The 13,713-nt window shown below is 38.3% G+C and overlaps 1 protein-coding gene across 1 annotated transcript in view; it reads right to left on the bottom strand.

Annotated features, from left to right (window-relative positions):
• Window positions 1–2,800: 2,800 nt before the first annotated feature.
• trps1 (trichorhinophalangeal syndrome I) overlaps window positions 2,801–13,713 on the bottom strand; it is a 183,070-nt gene continuing 172,157 nt past the window's right edge. Inside the window, exon 7 of the mRNA XM_079829313.1 lies at window positions 2,801–5,842. Coding sequence (XP_079685439.1) covers window positions 4,748–5,842 — 1,095 coding nt within the window. The 3' untranslated portion in view covers window positions 2,801–4,747. The remainder of the gene's footprint in view (window positions 5,843–13,713) is intronic.

Raw genomic sequence — 13,713 nt, 5'->3', positions numbered from 1 at the left:
GAATTTCTGTGAATTGATGCAATTTAATTCAATTAAAATTCAAGAAATTCAATTTGGCCAACTAAAAAATTTAGATGTGATCGGTCACTAGAAAATTTTCAATTGGAGACCTGATTTTTTTTTATAGTGTCCATATGGCTCAACTCACTCATTTCTAAAGTATATAGTTAAACTATAAAATATAGTTTTTTTGCGTAGGTTATCTGTAATTGTAAAATTCACAAGCCAATTCTGCTTCTACCGCATTTGTTTCTCAGTGTATACACGATAAACTATATTTTAAGATTGTTTCTAATTCCCTGGAACTGGCTGAACTCATATTAATACATTTCCTGTAGGAGCTTTGAGATTTCACATCTTTCCTTGCTGTCGGGACGTCACCTTTTTCTTTGAATATTTGAAAACATGCGTCTTGACTTTGATACACGGCAAATATGCTAATGAATCTCTGTAAAAGCATATGGCGCTGTCTCCTTCAGTGCCTCAGACTGGCTTCCTGCCCTGAACGACTGTATATAATGAGCCTTTAACCCACAGCCTGTAGGACAAGAGACAACACAATTGGACGGCGATCGATAGCAGTTCCTCACAGTACTGAGAGAGGTCAAAGGTTACATTCGGTTGTGTGTCATGTGACACGGCGAGCACAGGGACGCCTCAATCCTCTGACTTAAATTCATTCCAAAGGTCAGATCCAGTTCTCCAGATTAAACAATAATCAATTGAGCTGGCCATCAAAATAACAGGAAAAGCAGTTTTTACTTTATGTTTATATACTCCGGTTTGTACTTTTATTTACTTTTTTTTTTATAAAAAATATTCAATCAACTATCACAAACTATGCATCATTTGAAAGCTAAAACACTCAAGATTCACACCAGAAATACACAAGAGAGGAAAGGGTTTTCCAGTAACTGTATATCCATTATAATTAGCAGTTTATTGCAGATTTATTTGAATGAAAAGCTGCTCTTTACAATTACAAATGTCCTGAATTAAATGACCTTTTTGAAAGGATGCCTAGACTTTTCTTGACATAAAAGCGTACAGAAGCTACATTACTGAGAGTATCATCCTCAAATTTGAATCAAAACATGATCAGACATTCAGTTTTATATTTAGCTTATTTAAAAAAAAGTACAGTGCTGTCACTGGGGCAGTACCCTAAGGTACTAATATGTACTTTTAAAGTACTGATATGCACCTTTAAGGTATTAATATGTACCATTTAGGGGTAACTACATGTACAAAGATGTACCTTTTCACTTTTGTACCTTAGGGTACTGCCCCAGTGACAGAGCTGTACCTTTTTTTTTCCTGAGAGTGTAACATTTAAGTCTCATCCATTTTTCCCCAAGAGAATTTCATAAAAGAAAAGTCACATGTATATTTTACCTTCTTTTACTCTGGTCCTATACTACTATGAGTTATTAGTTATTATTCACACAGAGAAAAAAGGTGTCAAAATTGTACCTTTAGGGGTACAACAGCTTGTCGCCGGGGTAGTACCCTTAAAAGGACACATTTGTACCTTTTTTTTTTACCACAAAAAGGTTCATAGTAGGACCTTAAGGTACGTATTTGTACTCTAAGGTACTAATATGCACCTTTTAGGAGTAAAACAGGTACAAATATGTCCTTTTAAGGGTACTGCCCCAGCGACAAGCTGTTGTCAAAAATGGTTGGTAACAAAATTTCAAGTGTCTAGTTTAAAATAAGACCAGATTTATGAATATAGACCATAGGGTTTAAGAGCTGCAGACATTTTTATTTGGCTTTATTGTTTATATGTCGTTTTCAGAAAATTAACAGCAAGTTAAGAGGTTAAATAAATTAATAACAAATATACAGTCAAATCTAAATGTATTCAGACACCTTCAACATTTCCTCACATTATCACAGTTTATTCGCTAAACTCAGAGTTAAACTGCGTCAGAAAAAATTCATCTTGAAAATGTCAGATAACTTTGATAGAAAGGGATGTAATGATTACAATCAACCAATCAGCTGTTAGACTTAACTACACAATTAGATAATACCAATTTAGCTCAACCAATGAGCAAACAATGCTTCATTTTGTTCGGTCTGTGGTGTCAAAGGTCACATTAGCAATTAAAGAAAGAACACTGAAGCAAAACATGCTCAGCTCAAAGTGTCGGAATCATTATGCTCCCACATTTTTACCAGTTTAGTCACTGTATGAAGAATTGTTGGGTATAATATTTCACAGTTGACTCAATTTTGCTCTCCTCACTTACATAAATGAACTTTAGTGTCTTGCACACACTAGGACAAAATGATATCTGGTGTCTGAATGGGTTTTGGTTTGACTGTATGTACATAACTCATTTGTGCAATATATGGACGAATGGATTAAATTGTTCATTATGAATTGCATATATTCCTCTGTTTCTTTGAATAAAAGCATCTGCTAGATGCATACATGTAAATGAAGTCGACCAAAAGTGTCAGTACCGCATTTATAAAGATCTCTGTTTCAGATAAATACAAAATAGATCATGTTTTTCAACTGATAATAATCATAAATGTTCATATGAGAGTGATTTGTGAAGGATCATGTGACACTGAAGACTAGAGTAATGATGATAAATGCAGCTTTGATCACAGGAATAAATTACACTTTACTATATATTCACATAGAAAATGGTTATTTTCATTTGTAATAATTTTTACATATTTTAAGTATTTTTTCCGGATCAAAAAAATGCAGCCTTGGTGAGCAGAATAAATAAAGCCAATGAATTGATCATATTGATGATACACAATAAGAAACACAGATAATTGCTAAAATGTTTTTTATTTTATTATTATCATTATTATTATCATCATCATTATTATTCAAGTTTAGATGTAACAGACATCTTTGCCATCTTTATTGAATCTTTTTGCATGTAAAAACCTACCACACAAAAAAACGAAAGAAAGAAAAAAACAAAACAAAGTTAAGGTGGCAGCTGAAAAAAAAAAAATCCTAAAATCATCATCTATGCACTTTAAATGCAGCAAGTGTAAAAACAATAACATTCTAAGAATAATGGTTAAAACATTTACATATTTATGCCCTTGGCCTTGACCAAACAAGCGTCCAGGCTCCATCAAATACTCCTCGTGTTTCAATATTGCTAAGACCTTCGAACATAGGCAAGATCTCGTTCATTTATTATAATGCAGTACCTGTACTTAGCATGCTAATAACACATTTCATCTTTCTTCTTTTGCAACCGAGTAACTGAAGTGCAAGCATTAACATTTTCAAATTAACATGAACATTTAGAGACGAAAAATAAAGAATCTTATGTTATTTAATACCCAACTGTATGACAAGCGACGGTCTATAATGATTGGAGTTATCTTTAAGAGGCATTTGCAGTTAAGCAGCGTTGTAAGGCTAGTTTCGGAGAAACACGGGGAGAGGAAGCGAGACGTTTTGAGCCTCGATCTCTCGCCCGTTCCCCAGTGGATATAAATAATGTCTGTATGAAGTCAGACTCGCTGAACCTGACGAGGAGAAGCACACTTGGGAGGGAGCACAACAACAAAAGTTGCAAGCAAACAAAAGCGTGGGAGGGTTCCAATCAAAGGGAATCAGTCGTCCACTCGACTCCACGTGATAAAAATTGCAAAAGGGGCATAAACCAAAGTACAGCTGGGTGAAACAACAATATAAATAACAATGTTATGCCTCTTTGAGACAACCGCCATGGAAAGGCACCAGAAACACCTGCAGTTATTAGGTTTCATCAACAGTACATCATTTCAAATGTAAAAAAACAAACTGCTCTTTAGAATTAAAGGTGGAACGATAAATTTAGACGGTGTATTACTGTGTATTATAGAGCACCTGACGGGGCTTCCCTCGAATGGTCGGCATCAGAGAGTACAGGAAGACTTCAGTCCAATACGAGAAGCTTCTTCATCAACCATAAAGCACACGTACACGGGAAGGAGAGGCGACAGAAAACGACAAGCGTGGAATGAATAGTGCCCTTTTGTGGCCTTTAGTTTAATACTCCACCTTTGGAGGAAAGGAAATTGAATCGTCTTACTGTTTTCGTGAAAAAAAAAAAAAAAAAAAGTTCAGGTGTCGCTTCATTACGTCGTTTGCTACATTTGCAAATGTAAACGTTTGTCAGAGCCAAAACTCGAGGCCCTTGTTCAGATGCATATCAACATCTCGTGTAGAAAATACTTTGTACAATAATATCAGGCACTGATAATGTGATTTTACTATTAACAACCTAGAAAAAAATAGGTTTTTATTCCTTCCCAAATGTCTAGAGTAATAAGAATTGCATCCCAGCAACTAAGGCAGCAGCTTAAAAGTCCCGATGGTATTCTGTGACCTAACCGTTTAACTTCAGAAAACCATACGACGTTTAGTACGTTAACTAGAAACTATTATTCAGCCATACACATTCCCTGAGGATGCTGGATGTTGGTTTGAGGACGACGTCTTCCTACACATCCTCATTTTGATCAGAACCAGATGAGAGAACCTCGCGAAGCATTACGTTCGAGTTCGATAGTACCTTGCTTGCTGAACTGCCATGACACGAAAATATATCTAGATTGAGTAGCTACATGTACCGATGTCTTCGAAAAGCAGTTTTTGTTCATCAAAAGCTCCCGTAGAAATGCTATGCTGAAGTTTTTAGGCACCTTGATCCGTCTTGGCACGTGTCAAGCATCAAAGTTCGATGGATTGGTGCTCGAGTTGTGCTCGGACTCATTGGTTTGAAGGGTTGCCGTTGGCCTCGGGGACGGCGCGGTGGAGACCTCGCTGGATGTGAGTTGTGAAGTCGTATTTGTCGGAGCAGGCGTGCAAGCAGATGCTGCATTGGAAGGGCCCGCCCTCGCCGTGGCAGCTCATGTGCAGGGCGTACAGAACCTCGTCCAGGAAGACGATGCCACAGTGGGCGCATTTGCTCGAGAGATCGTCCTGTGTGGCTTGATCCACCTTCTCGGCTCTGGGGGCTTGCGGCGTAGAGTCTTCTTCGGCTTCCTCCGGTTGATCCGTCTCGGCTGATCTCCCATTGGGGGCTGTGGGACTGGGTTTGGAATGTTTCATGGCCAGGTCGAGAGGCGTGTCACTTTCGGGTCCGGAAGGGGTCGGTGGGGGGAAATGAGGCGGTATGCTGAAGGTAGGGTAAGGCACAAAGCTTTGGCACGGATTGGGAAGGCCAGCCACGGGGCTCAGGTAGTGCCCCGGGTTGCCCGGCATTGACATCTTGTACTTAGTCCAGAAGCGCAACCAGTCCGCTTCGTTTTGCAGGTCGTTGTGGAGGAAGGGCAGGCTGAAGAACGGGTACTGGTACTTCTCGATGGGGCTTCCCGGAGGGGAGTAGCTGGCCTGTTTCGACGGACGCATGTACTTCTCGATAGGGCTTCCCCGCTCCGATCCACCCTTGCCGTCCCCGCCTTGGGATCCCACGCCAAGCCCGTTTCCCTCGGCCCCTCCATCCGCAGGGCTCTTGTGCATATGCAGCGGTGGCATACGCTTGTGGATCTCCAGCGTCTGGTTGACGAGGAACGCGTGGGTGGAGCGGGGGCTGGGGTGACTCTTGGGTCCCGAGGGGCCGTAAGACTCGTATTTGCCCAACTGGGCTTGGGCCTCGGCGCGTGATAAACACCCGTCGGATCCGGCTTCCTCAGTCCTCCTCTCTAAGGGGCTTCCGTTGAGACGCTCCTCGCTGTTGACGCGCTGCTGCTTGGACACCGCCTGCTCCGACGGGACGGGGTCGGGGTTCAGGCGCTTGCGCGTCCGTCGACGGATGATCTGCTCGCCGTTGTTTTGCTTGATAATGTTCAGCGGTCTGGGGGTCTGAAAAAGAGACATGAAAATGACTTTGAGCTATGTTTTATTTACTAATAAAACGTCATATATATATATGAATTAGTAATTAACAATTCACTATTCCTTCAAAAAATATTTGTGGCTTTTTTAATGATTTATGCATTTAAATAAATAGTAAAAATAATCCTTATATATTATGCATTTTGAAAGTATTTTAAATGGGTAAAAACTATAGAGCTTAATAACACATTTGATATAAATCTTAAACTTTATATATACGTTTACATATATATGAATTAGTAATTCACTAAAAAAAATGTTTGGGCTTTTTTAGATTTATGCATTTAAAATTAATAGTAAAATTTAGGGCTGTCAAAAGATTAATCGCGATTAATCGCATCCAAAATAAAAGTTTGTGTTTACATGATATATGTGTGTGTACTCTGTTAATCATTATTAATATATAAATACACACACAAGCATGTATATATTTAAGAAAAAAAAATATTTTTATATATAAAACATTTATATAGATTATAGATTATATAAATGTATATACAGTATATACATGCAAATATTTCTTAAATATATACATGCTTGTGTGTGTATTTATATATAAATAATAATTAACAGAGTACACACATATATTATGTAAACACTAACTTTTATTTTGGATGCGATTAATCGCGATTAATCTTTTGACAGTAAAATAACTAAAATTACATGAAATTAAATAATCCTTACGTATTATGCATATTGAAATCATTTTAAATGGGTAAAAACTATAGAGGTTTTCGGTGTACTTCTCGATAGATACAGCAAAAAAAAAAACTAATTGGTGTCACATTTGATATGTAAATTAAACTTAAATTTAAACATTTAATTATTATTATTTATATTTATGAATACGAATCACATAAACTAAATGGTCCATTCCTAAAAAGTTTTATTAAGCTCTAGTTTAAAAAAAACAAAGTTTAAGATTTATACAAAATATATTAAGCTCTCTATATATATTTTTTTACTCGTTCAAAATTCTTAATTCATAATATGTAAGGATTATCAAATTCAATTTGATGGGATTTTACTGATTTAAAAAAACTAGAGCGTAATAATTTTTATGGAGGGGAATGCCATTTAGCTTATGTGATTCATATAATTTTAAAATATGTTTAAATTTAAGATTTATACAAAATTAAGCTCTATTTATTGATTTTTACTTGTTCAAAATTCTTAATTCATAATATATAAAGATTATTCAATTCAATTTGATGGAATTTTACTATTAATTAAAATGTATAAATCTTGAAAAAAAAGGCTTAATTTACACAACATTTTAGTGCATTTATGAATTATTAGCTATATCAATGTTGGAATTGGTGTCAATGACATGATTCTCATTGTTCATATCTATAAATGTAGTCAAATGAACAATACAAATTCAGGAGAGAAATAAAGCAAACAATAGCTTGACATAATACAAAACATTTGGCATTATCTTTTATTTGATCTTTATTTTATTTTATTTTTACCTTAAAATATATTTAAAACATTTTTGAGAATAATTACGAAGAGGTGTACAGTTTTTAACGATTATCAACTTGATAGTTAAACCACAACCATCAAAACCATGCGAACAAAACAAGAATACAAATCATACGTTTCAATTCAAAGAACACAAAGTTCTTCAAAGTTACAAATGTTACATTTTAATAGTTTAATATTAAAGAGTTTTTCTCTTCTCAAACAAATACTCACAGTGTGTGAGTGAAACTGAAGCCGATCCATTCACTCATAAACAGGTCCTGATCTAATATTGTGATTTCAGTCAAATGATTCATCCCTTCTGGGACTCAGAGGACACACTCCTGTAATTAGGATGCTTAGCATAATAATCTGCCATCAAATGGCTATTAATTACTGATTTATTTTCACTGGACTACGCAGCCCAGCTCCAAAAAAAAAAAAAAAAATCAAGGTAGTAGTACAATGAGTTCACAAATACAAATGAGCCAGCAACAGAAAGAGACAGCGGTGGAACGGGTATCAATTGTGCTACTTTACGAGAAAAAGCCTGAGGTAACCGTATGTTCCTTCTCATTTCTCATCCTCCACGTCTGTGCTAAAATGGAAACTACTGTGGTTTGCGAGATGTGAGATATGCATATTTCCTTTAGTGGCAGACCTGCGCTGGAGGGAAAGAATGGAGCACTTGTCTGTAATCTGTTTTCCTGAGCTCCAGATTCCATCCCGGTGGGCAGTGGCTCCGGGGAAAACTTCAGTAAAGGTGACGCAGCTCATCTAGTCTTTTGCTACATTGCCAGACACATTCTTCCAGGTCCTCGCTTGATGCAGAGATCACCCACGACTCAGCCAGAGCCAGAGATAATTGGCAGAAGAGCCACGTCGCCCCCCTGTCCCACCACCACCACCTCCAGACCGCTTGCTGACTTTGAGGCACATCGGGGGAATCAATCATGTATGACTGTAGAGTCATGCACCTAGGCTGAGAACGGGAGTTTCAGCATGACAGAAGGAGCGCATTTCTCTGGTACCCCTTAAAAGCTGGGAAAATAATATATGCAAAAATGTAGCTCCAACAAAGCCGCCTCAATCTCGCCTTTGGCTCCGCACCATATGTTCTAGGGGAAGAAACGAGAGATGCATATTTTCAGGAATGTTTGACCACTGGGGACCGGAGTTGAATCTAAAACAAATCTCCCCGTGTTGCTTAACTTCAGTTAATGCCCTGTGATGGATGCTGTTCAAATGCAAGCGCTCACACTTTGTGTCAGGCCGGCTGTCTGTCTGAAGAGAGGACGGGATGAAAGCCAGACAAGAAGAAAGAGTGCCCTCTACTGCTGGACCATCACAGGCCCTCACTGCACAGGACAGGACGTGGACAGCTCTTCTGTCTAATCTTGGATTCATCTTTTTAAAAAACGATGGACATCGCCTGATTTATCAGTTAAATATCAAATATCAAACTAGAACAGAAACAGTAAAAGTCTAAGCTTTTGATTGCATCTGTTTACTAGAAAACATTAAGTTGAGTAAGTTGGATCAAGTTTGGTGGACATTTAAGCATTGCAAAGTATGAAGAAAAAAAAAAAAGTTAATTCTAGCAGACATAGCTTTTTGTGTTTCTTAAAATTTCTTTAGAAAAAATTAGAAAAATTACAAATATAATAAAGTATCACACTAAAATGTATGTCAAAAATACATACAAGTGAAATGAATACAAAATAAACAAAAATAATATTATAATTGTGTATGGCACTAAAGTTTGCAACAATAAACACACACACACACATGGGGACTTTCCATAGGCGTAATGGTTTTTATACCGTACATACCGTATTTTCTATCCCCCTACACTGCCCCTGCCCCTAAACCTACCCATCACACACACACACACACACACACACACACACACACACACACACACACACACACACACACACACACACACACACACACACACACACACACACACACACACACACACACACACACACACACACACACACACACACACACACACAGCCCCTGCCCCTAAACCTACCCATCACACACACACACACACACACACACACACACACACACACACACACACACACACACACACACACACACACACACACACACACACACACACACACACACACACACACAGCCCCTGCCCCTAAACCTACCCATCACACACACACACACACACACACACACACACACACACACACACACACACACACACACACACACACACACACACACACACACACACACACACACACACACTGCCCCTAAACCTACCCATCACACACACACACACACACACACACACACACACACACACACACACACACACACACACACACACACACACACACACACACACACACACACACACACACACACACACACACACACACACACACACACACACACACTGCCCCTGCCCCTAAACCTACCCATCACACACACACACACACACACACACACACACACACACACACACACACACACACACTGCCCCTGCCCCTAAACCTACCCATCACACACACACACACACACACACACTCACACACACTGCCCCTGCCCCTAAACCTACCCATCACACACACACACACACACACTGCCCCTGCCCCTAAACCTACCCATCACACACACACACACACACACACACACACTGCCCCTGCCCCTAAACCTACCCATCACACACACACACACACACACACACACACTGCCCCTGCCCCAAAACCTACCCATCACACACACACACACACACACACACACACACACACACACACACACACACACACACACACACACACACACACACACACACACACACACACTGCCCCTGCCCCTAAACCTACCCATCACAGGAGACAATCTGCATTTTTACATTTTCATAAAACATCACAGTCTGATTTATAAGATGTTTTCCTCATGGGGACCAGCAAATGTCCCCACAAGGATGAGGATTTAGGATATTGCCATCTTTGTGGGGACATTTTGTCCCCATAACGTAGGGATTACCAGTCCACACACACACACACACACACACACACACACACACACACACACACACACACACACACACACACACACACACACACACACACACACACACACACACACACACACACACACACACACACACACACACACACACACACACACACACACACAATAATTTAAAAATCGTATAATAAATATGTTTGACACTAAAACACACACACACACACACACACACACACTAAATGTGAATGACACTAAAATATGTATAACAAAAAAAGAGAACAATTCTACAAAAAGTCGTATTTTGTATAAAATAAACAAAAAATAAACAAGAAAAAATATAATAATTGTGTACGACACTAAAATGTATATGACAAAAATACATCAATAAATAAAATAAATAAATACAAAATAAACACAAATAATTTATTGTTGTGTCTTGTTGTGCAACACTCTTCCCACACACGATAAACACACATACATTAATAGAAAATGTGTAATAAATATGTATGACAGTAAAATGTGCATGACGCAAAAAAAAACAATTCTACAAAGATATATTTTGTATAAAATAAATAAAAAATAAGACACAATATATTAATAAATATGTATGACACTACATGTGCAGAAACTCCCCTACCCAAACACACACACACACACACACACACACACACACACACACACACACACACACACACACACACACACACACACACACACACACACACACACACACACACACACACACACACACACACACACACACACACTAAATGTGAATGACACTAAAATATGCATAACACATATTTATACGATTTATATAATAAATCAAAAATAAACAAGAAATTGTAATAATTGTGCACGCCACTAAAATAAAATGTGCATGACGCAAAAGAGAAAATTAATTCCATATTTTGTATATATATAAAAAATTTAATTAAAAGAAAAATATAATAATTGTGTATGACACTAAAGTTTGCAAAAACTCCCCCCACCGAAACACACACAAACGCGCGCGCACACACACACACACACACACACACACACACACACACACACACACACAATACATGTGAATGACACTAAAAGAAAATTTATTCTATTGTATACAGTACACTATATTATTACAAAATATGTATTTATATATAATGCATAGCCAGTCAGCAACCTCCTCTTAATCCAGTTTGGACAGTTTAAGTGCCTCAGGGCTAAAGACCCGCGTGTGAAACACTGAGAGTATTAAAGGCCCGATATCTTCCTATATCTTTTGGGCTTTCTTGTTCCAACGGGTGGTCAGAGAGCAGTATTCTCTCTCCGTCCCACACAGAAAAGATCCATGACGGTGAATCTGAAAAACTGAGGCGAGTTTTACGTCGGGCATTGACGCGCGGCTACAGCGCATGTCGGCTCCTATTATTAGAAGATAAAATCTGAGAGACATTTATTATTGCAATGTGTTCTGGCACGAGGAGCGCAGACCTCCATTTAGGGCTCTCTACAGTGTGGTTTTATGAGGTGCTATTATGAAATGATTTCTGTACAGCGTATAAAAGTTTTTATTCAAAAGTATAAAAATAGCGCCTGCCAGGCTGACATGAAGGACACCGTCTCGAGCGCCATCCGTGAAACACTCACTCCATTATTTATCAAAGCAAGAACCTGAAAGACTACCAGATATCCTCTACTAAACTGTCCCACCCGATCAAACTCGGCTGAAACCAAAAACAGAAGCATCGGGCAAACAAATCCTGCGTCCTGAGGGCTTCGCAGACGTCCCGCATCGTCGTGTGTGTATTAGCTTCTAGTGGAGTGTGACGTGTACACAACCTGATGGTCCACTGCAGAAGCTACTTTACAGTAAAAGAACATAAAGACGAGCAAGAAAAGACTGTCCGTCCAGTCCACCGCTGGCTTTAGATCCTCTCACCACACAGTTTAAGTCTCATCAAAGACGAGCACGGAGCTAGAGCTAATAAAACACAGAAGAGCTGAGGGAAAATCACCAGTGCTTGATGCAACTATCATACAAACGTCTTCCTTTTCAACATCGGCACATGAAGAGCAAAGCAGCAGCCCTCATTAATCCCTTTAACCCTTAATCGTCCCTAGGGTTTACGTTTGAGTCCCTTGGGGTCAGATAGACCCCAAACTTTTACAGGGCGATTGCATAAGGAAATATAAATTTTTTACATGGAAAACTATATATCATTGTTTTTATTTTCTTCTCAACTATACATTTATGCTGTGTTTTTGTGGGTATTTTGTATTGTTTTACCTATTTACTGCACAAATACTTAACTATGTCATAAATTGTCTCATTCATTTTTTTTTATGAACAAATCACTTGAATGATGATCTTAAATAAATATAAATAGTTTTTGGACATTGCTCTATGTGTTAGGGATAGAATACCGCCAACTGTAGGTTTGTGGAAAAACTTTAGGAATTATAGTTAAAGAGAGAGAGTGCAATGACCACATTATCCACTAGAGGTCCATAGGGAAGTTATGCAAAAGTTAAGCTGCCTTTCATCTTTCTTTTATTTGCCATTTTCCCTCTCTTTCTCATGATTGTTCCATGTTGCATTTGTGCTCTAGTATTTGTCCTTCATTTATGTATGGAATTTTTTCAGATTTATGCCAGTTTTGTTGATTTTATTTGCCAGTTTCTATAAAAATGCTCTCTGTTGCAGTCACACACATGTGTGTGTTTGTGTGTGTGTGTGTGTGTGCGTGTGTGCGTGTGTGTATGAGACAGAAAGTTCGTTCCACTTTGTGTTTATGCTCTAGGACCAGATCTTGATATAAATGTAGACATTTTCAGATTTATACTGGATTTAGTTGATTTTTTTTTACAAACAAAGTGCATTTTTTACATTTTCCCATTCATTGCCAAAATAAAAAAAATGCTCCAGACACCTGTGTTTGTGTGTGTGTGTGTGTGCGTGAACATGCTTGTTCCATATTGCATTTGTGCTCTAGTATTAGTCCTTCATTTATGTATGAAAATCTTTCAGATTTATGCCAGTTTTGTTGATTTTATTTGCCAATTTCAATAAAAATACTCTCTGTTGTAGTCACACACAAGTGTGTGTGTGTGTTTGTGTGTGTGTGTGTGAGATAGAAAGTTTGTTCTACTTTGTGTTTATGCTCTAGGACCAGACCTTGATATAAATGTAGAAATTTTCAGATTTATACTGGATTTAGTAAATTTTATTTGACAAAAAAAGTCAATGTGGGGTCAATCTGACCCAGAGGGACTTAAACGGTACAAATGTTTTTACACAAGCCCAGATTTTTTGTGCATGTTTAGATAGATTATTTAGGAAAAGTCACAGAGTCTCATGGCCCTGAGATGAAGGGAACACCTTAAAA

This window comes from Gobio gobio (assembly GCF_949357685.1).
Source record: "Gobio gobio genome assembly, chromosome: 11".
NCBI classification, from domain to species: Eukaryota; Metazoa; Chordata; class Actinopteri; order Cypriniformes; family Gobionidae; genus Gobio; species Gobio gobio.
The sequence above is the reverse complement of the archived record's forward strand: the minus strand, read 5'-3'. Positions and strand labels throughout refer to the sequence as shown.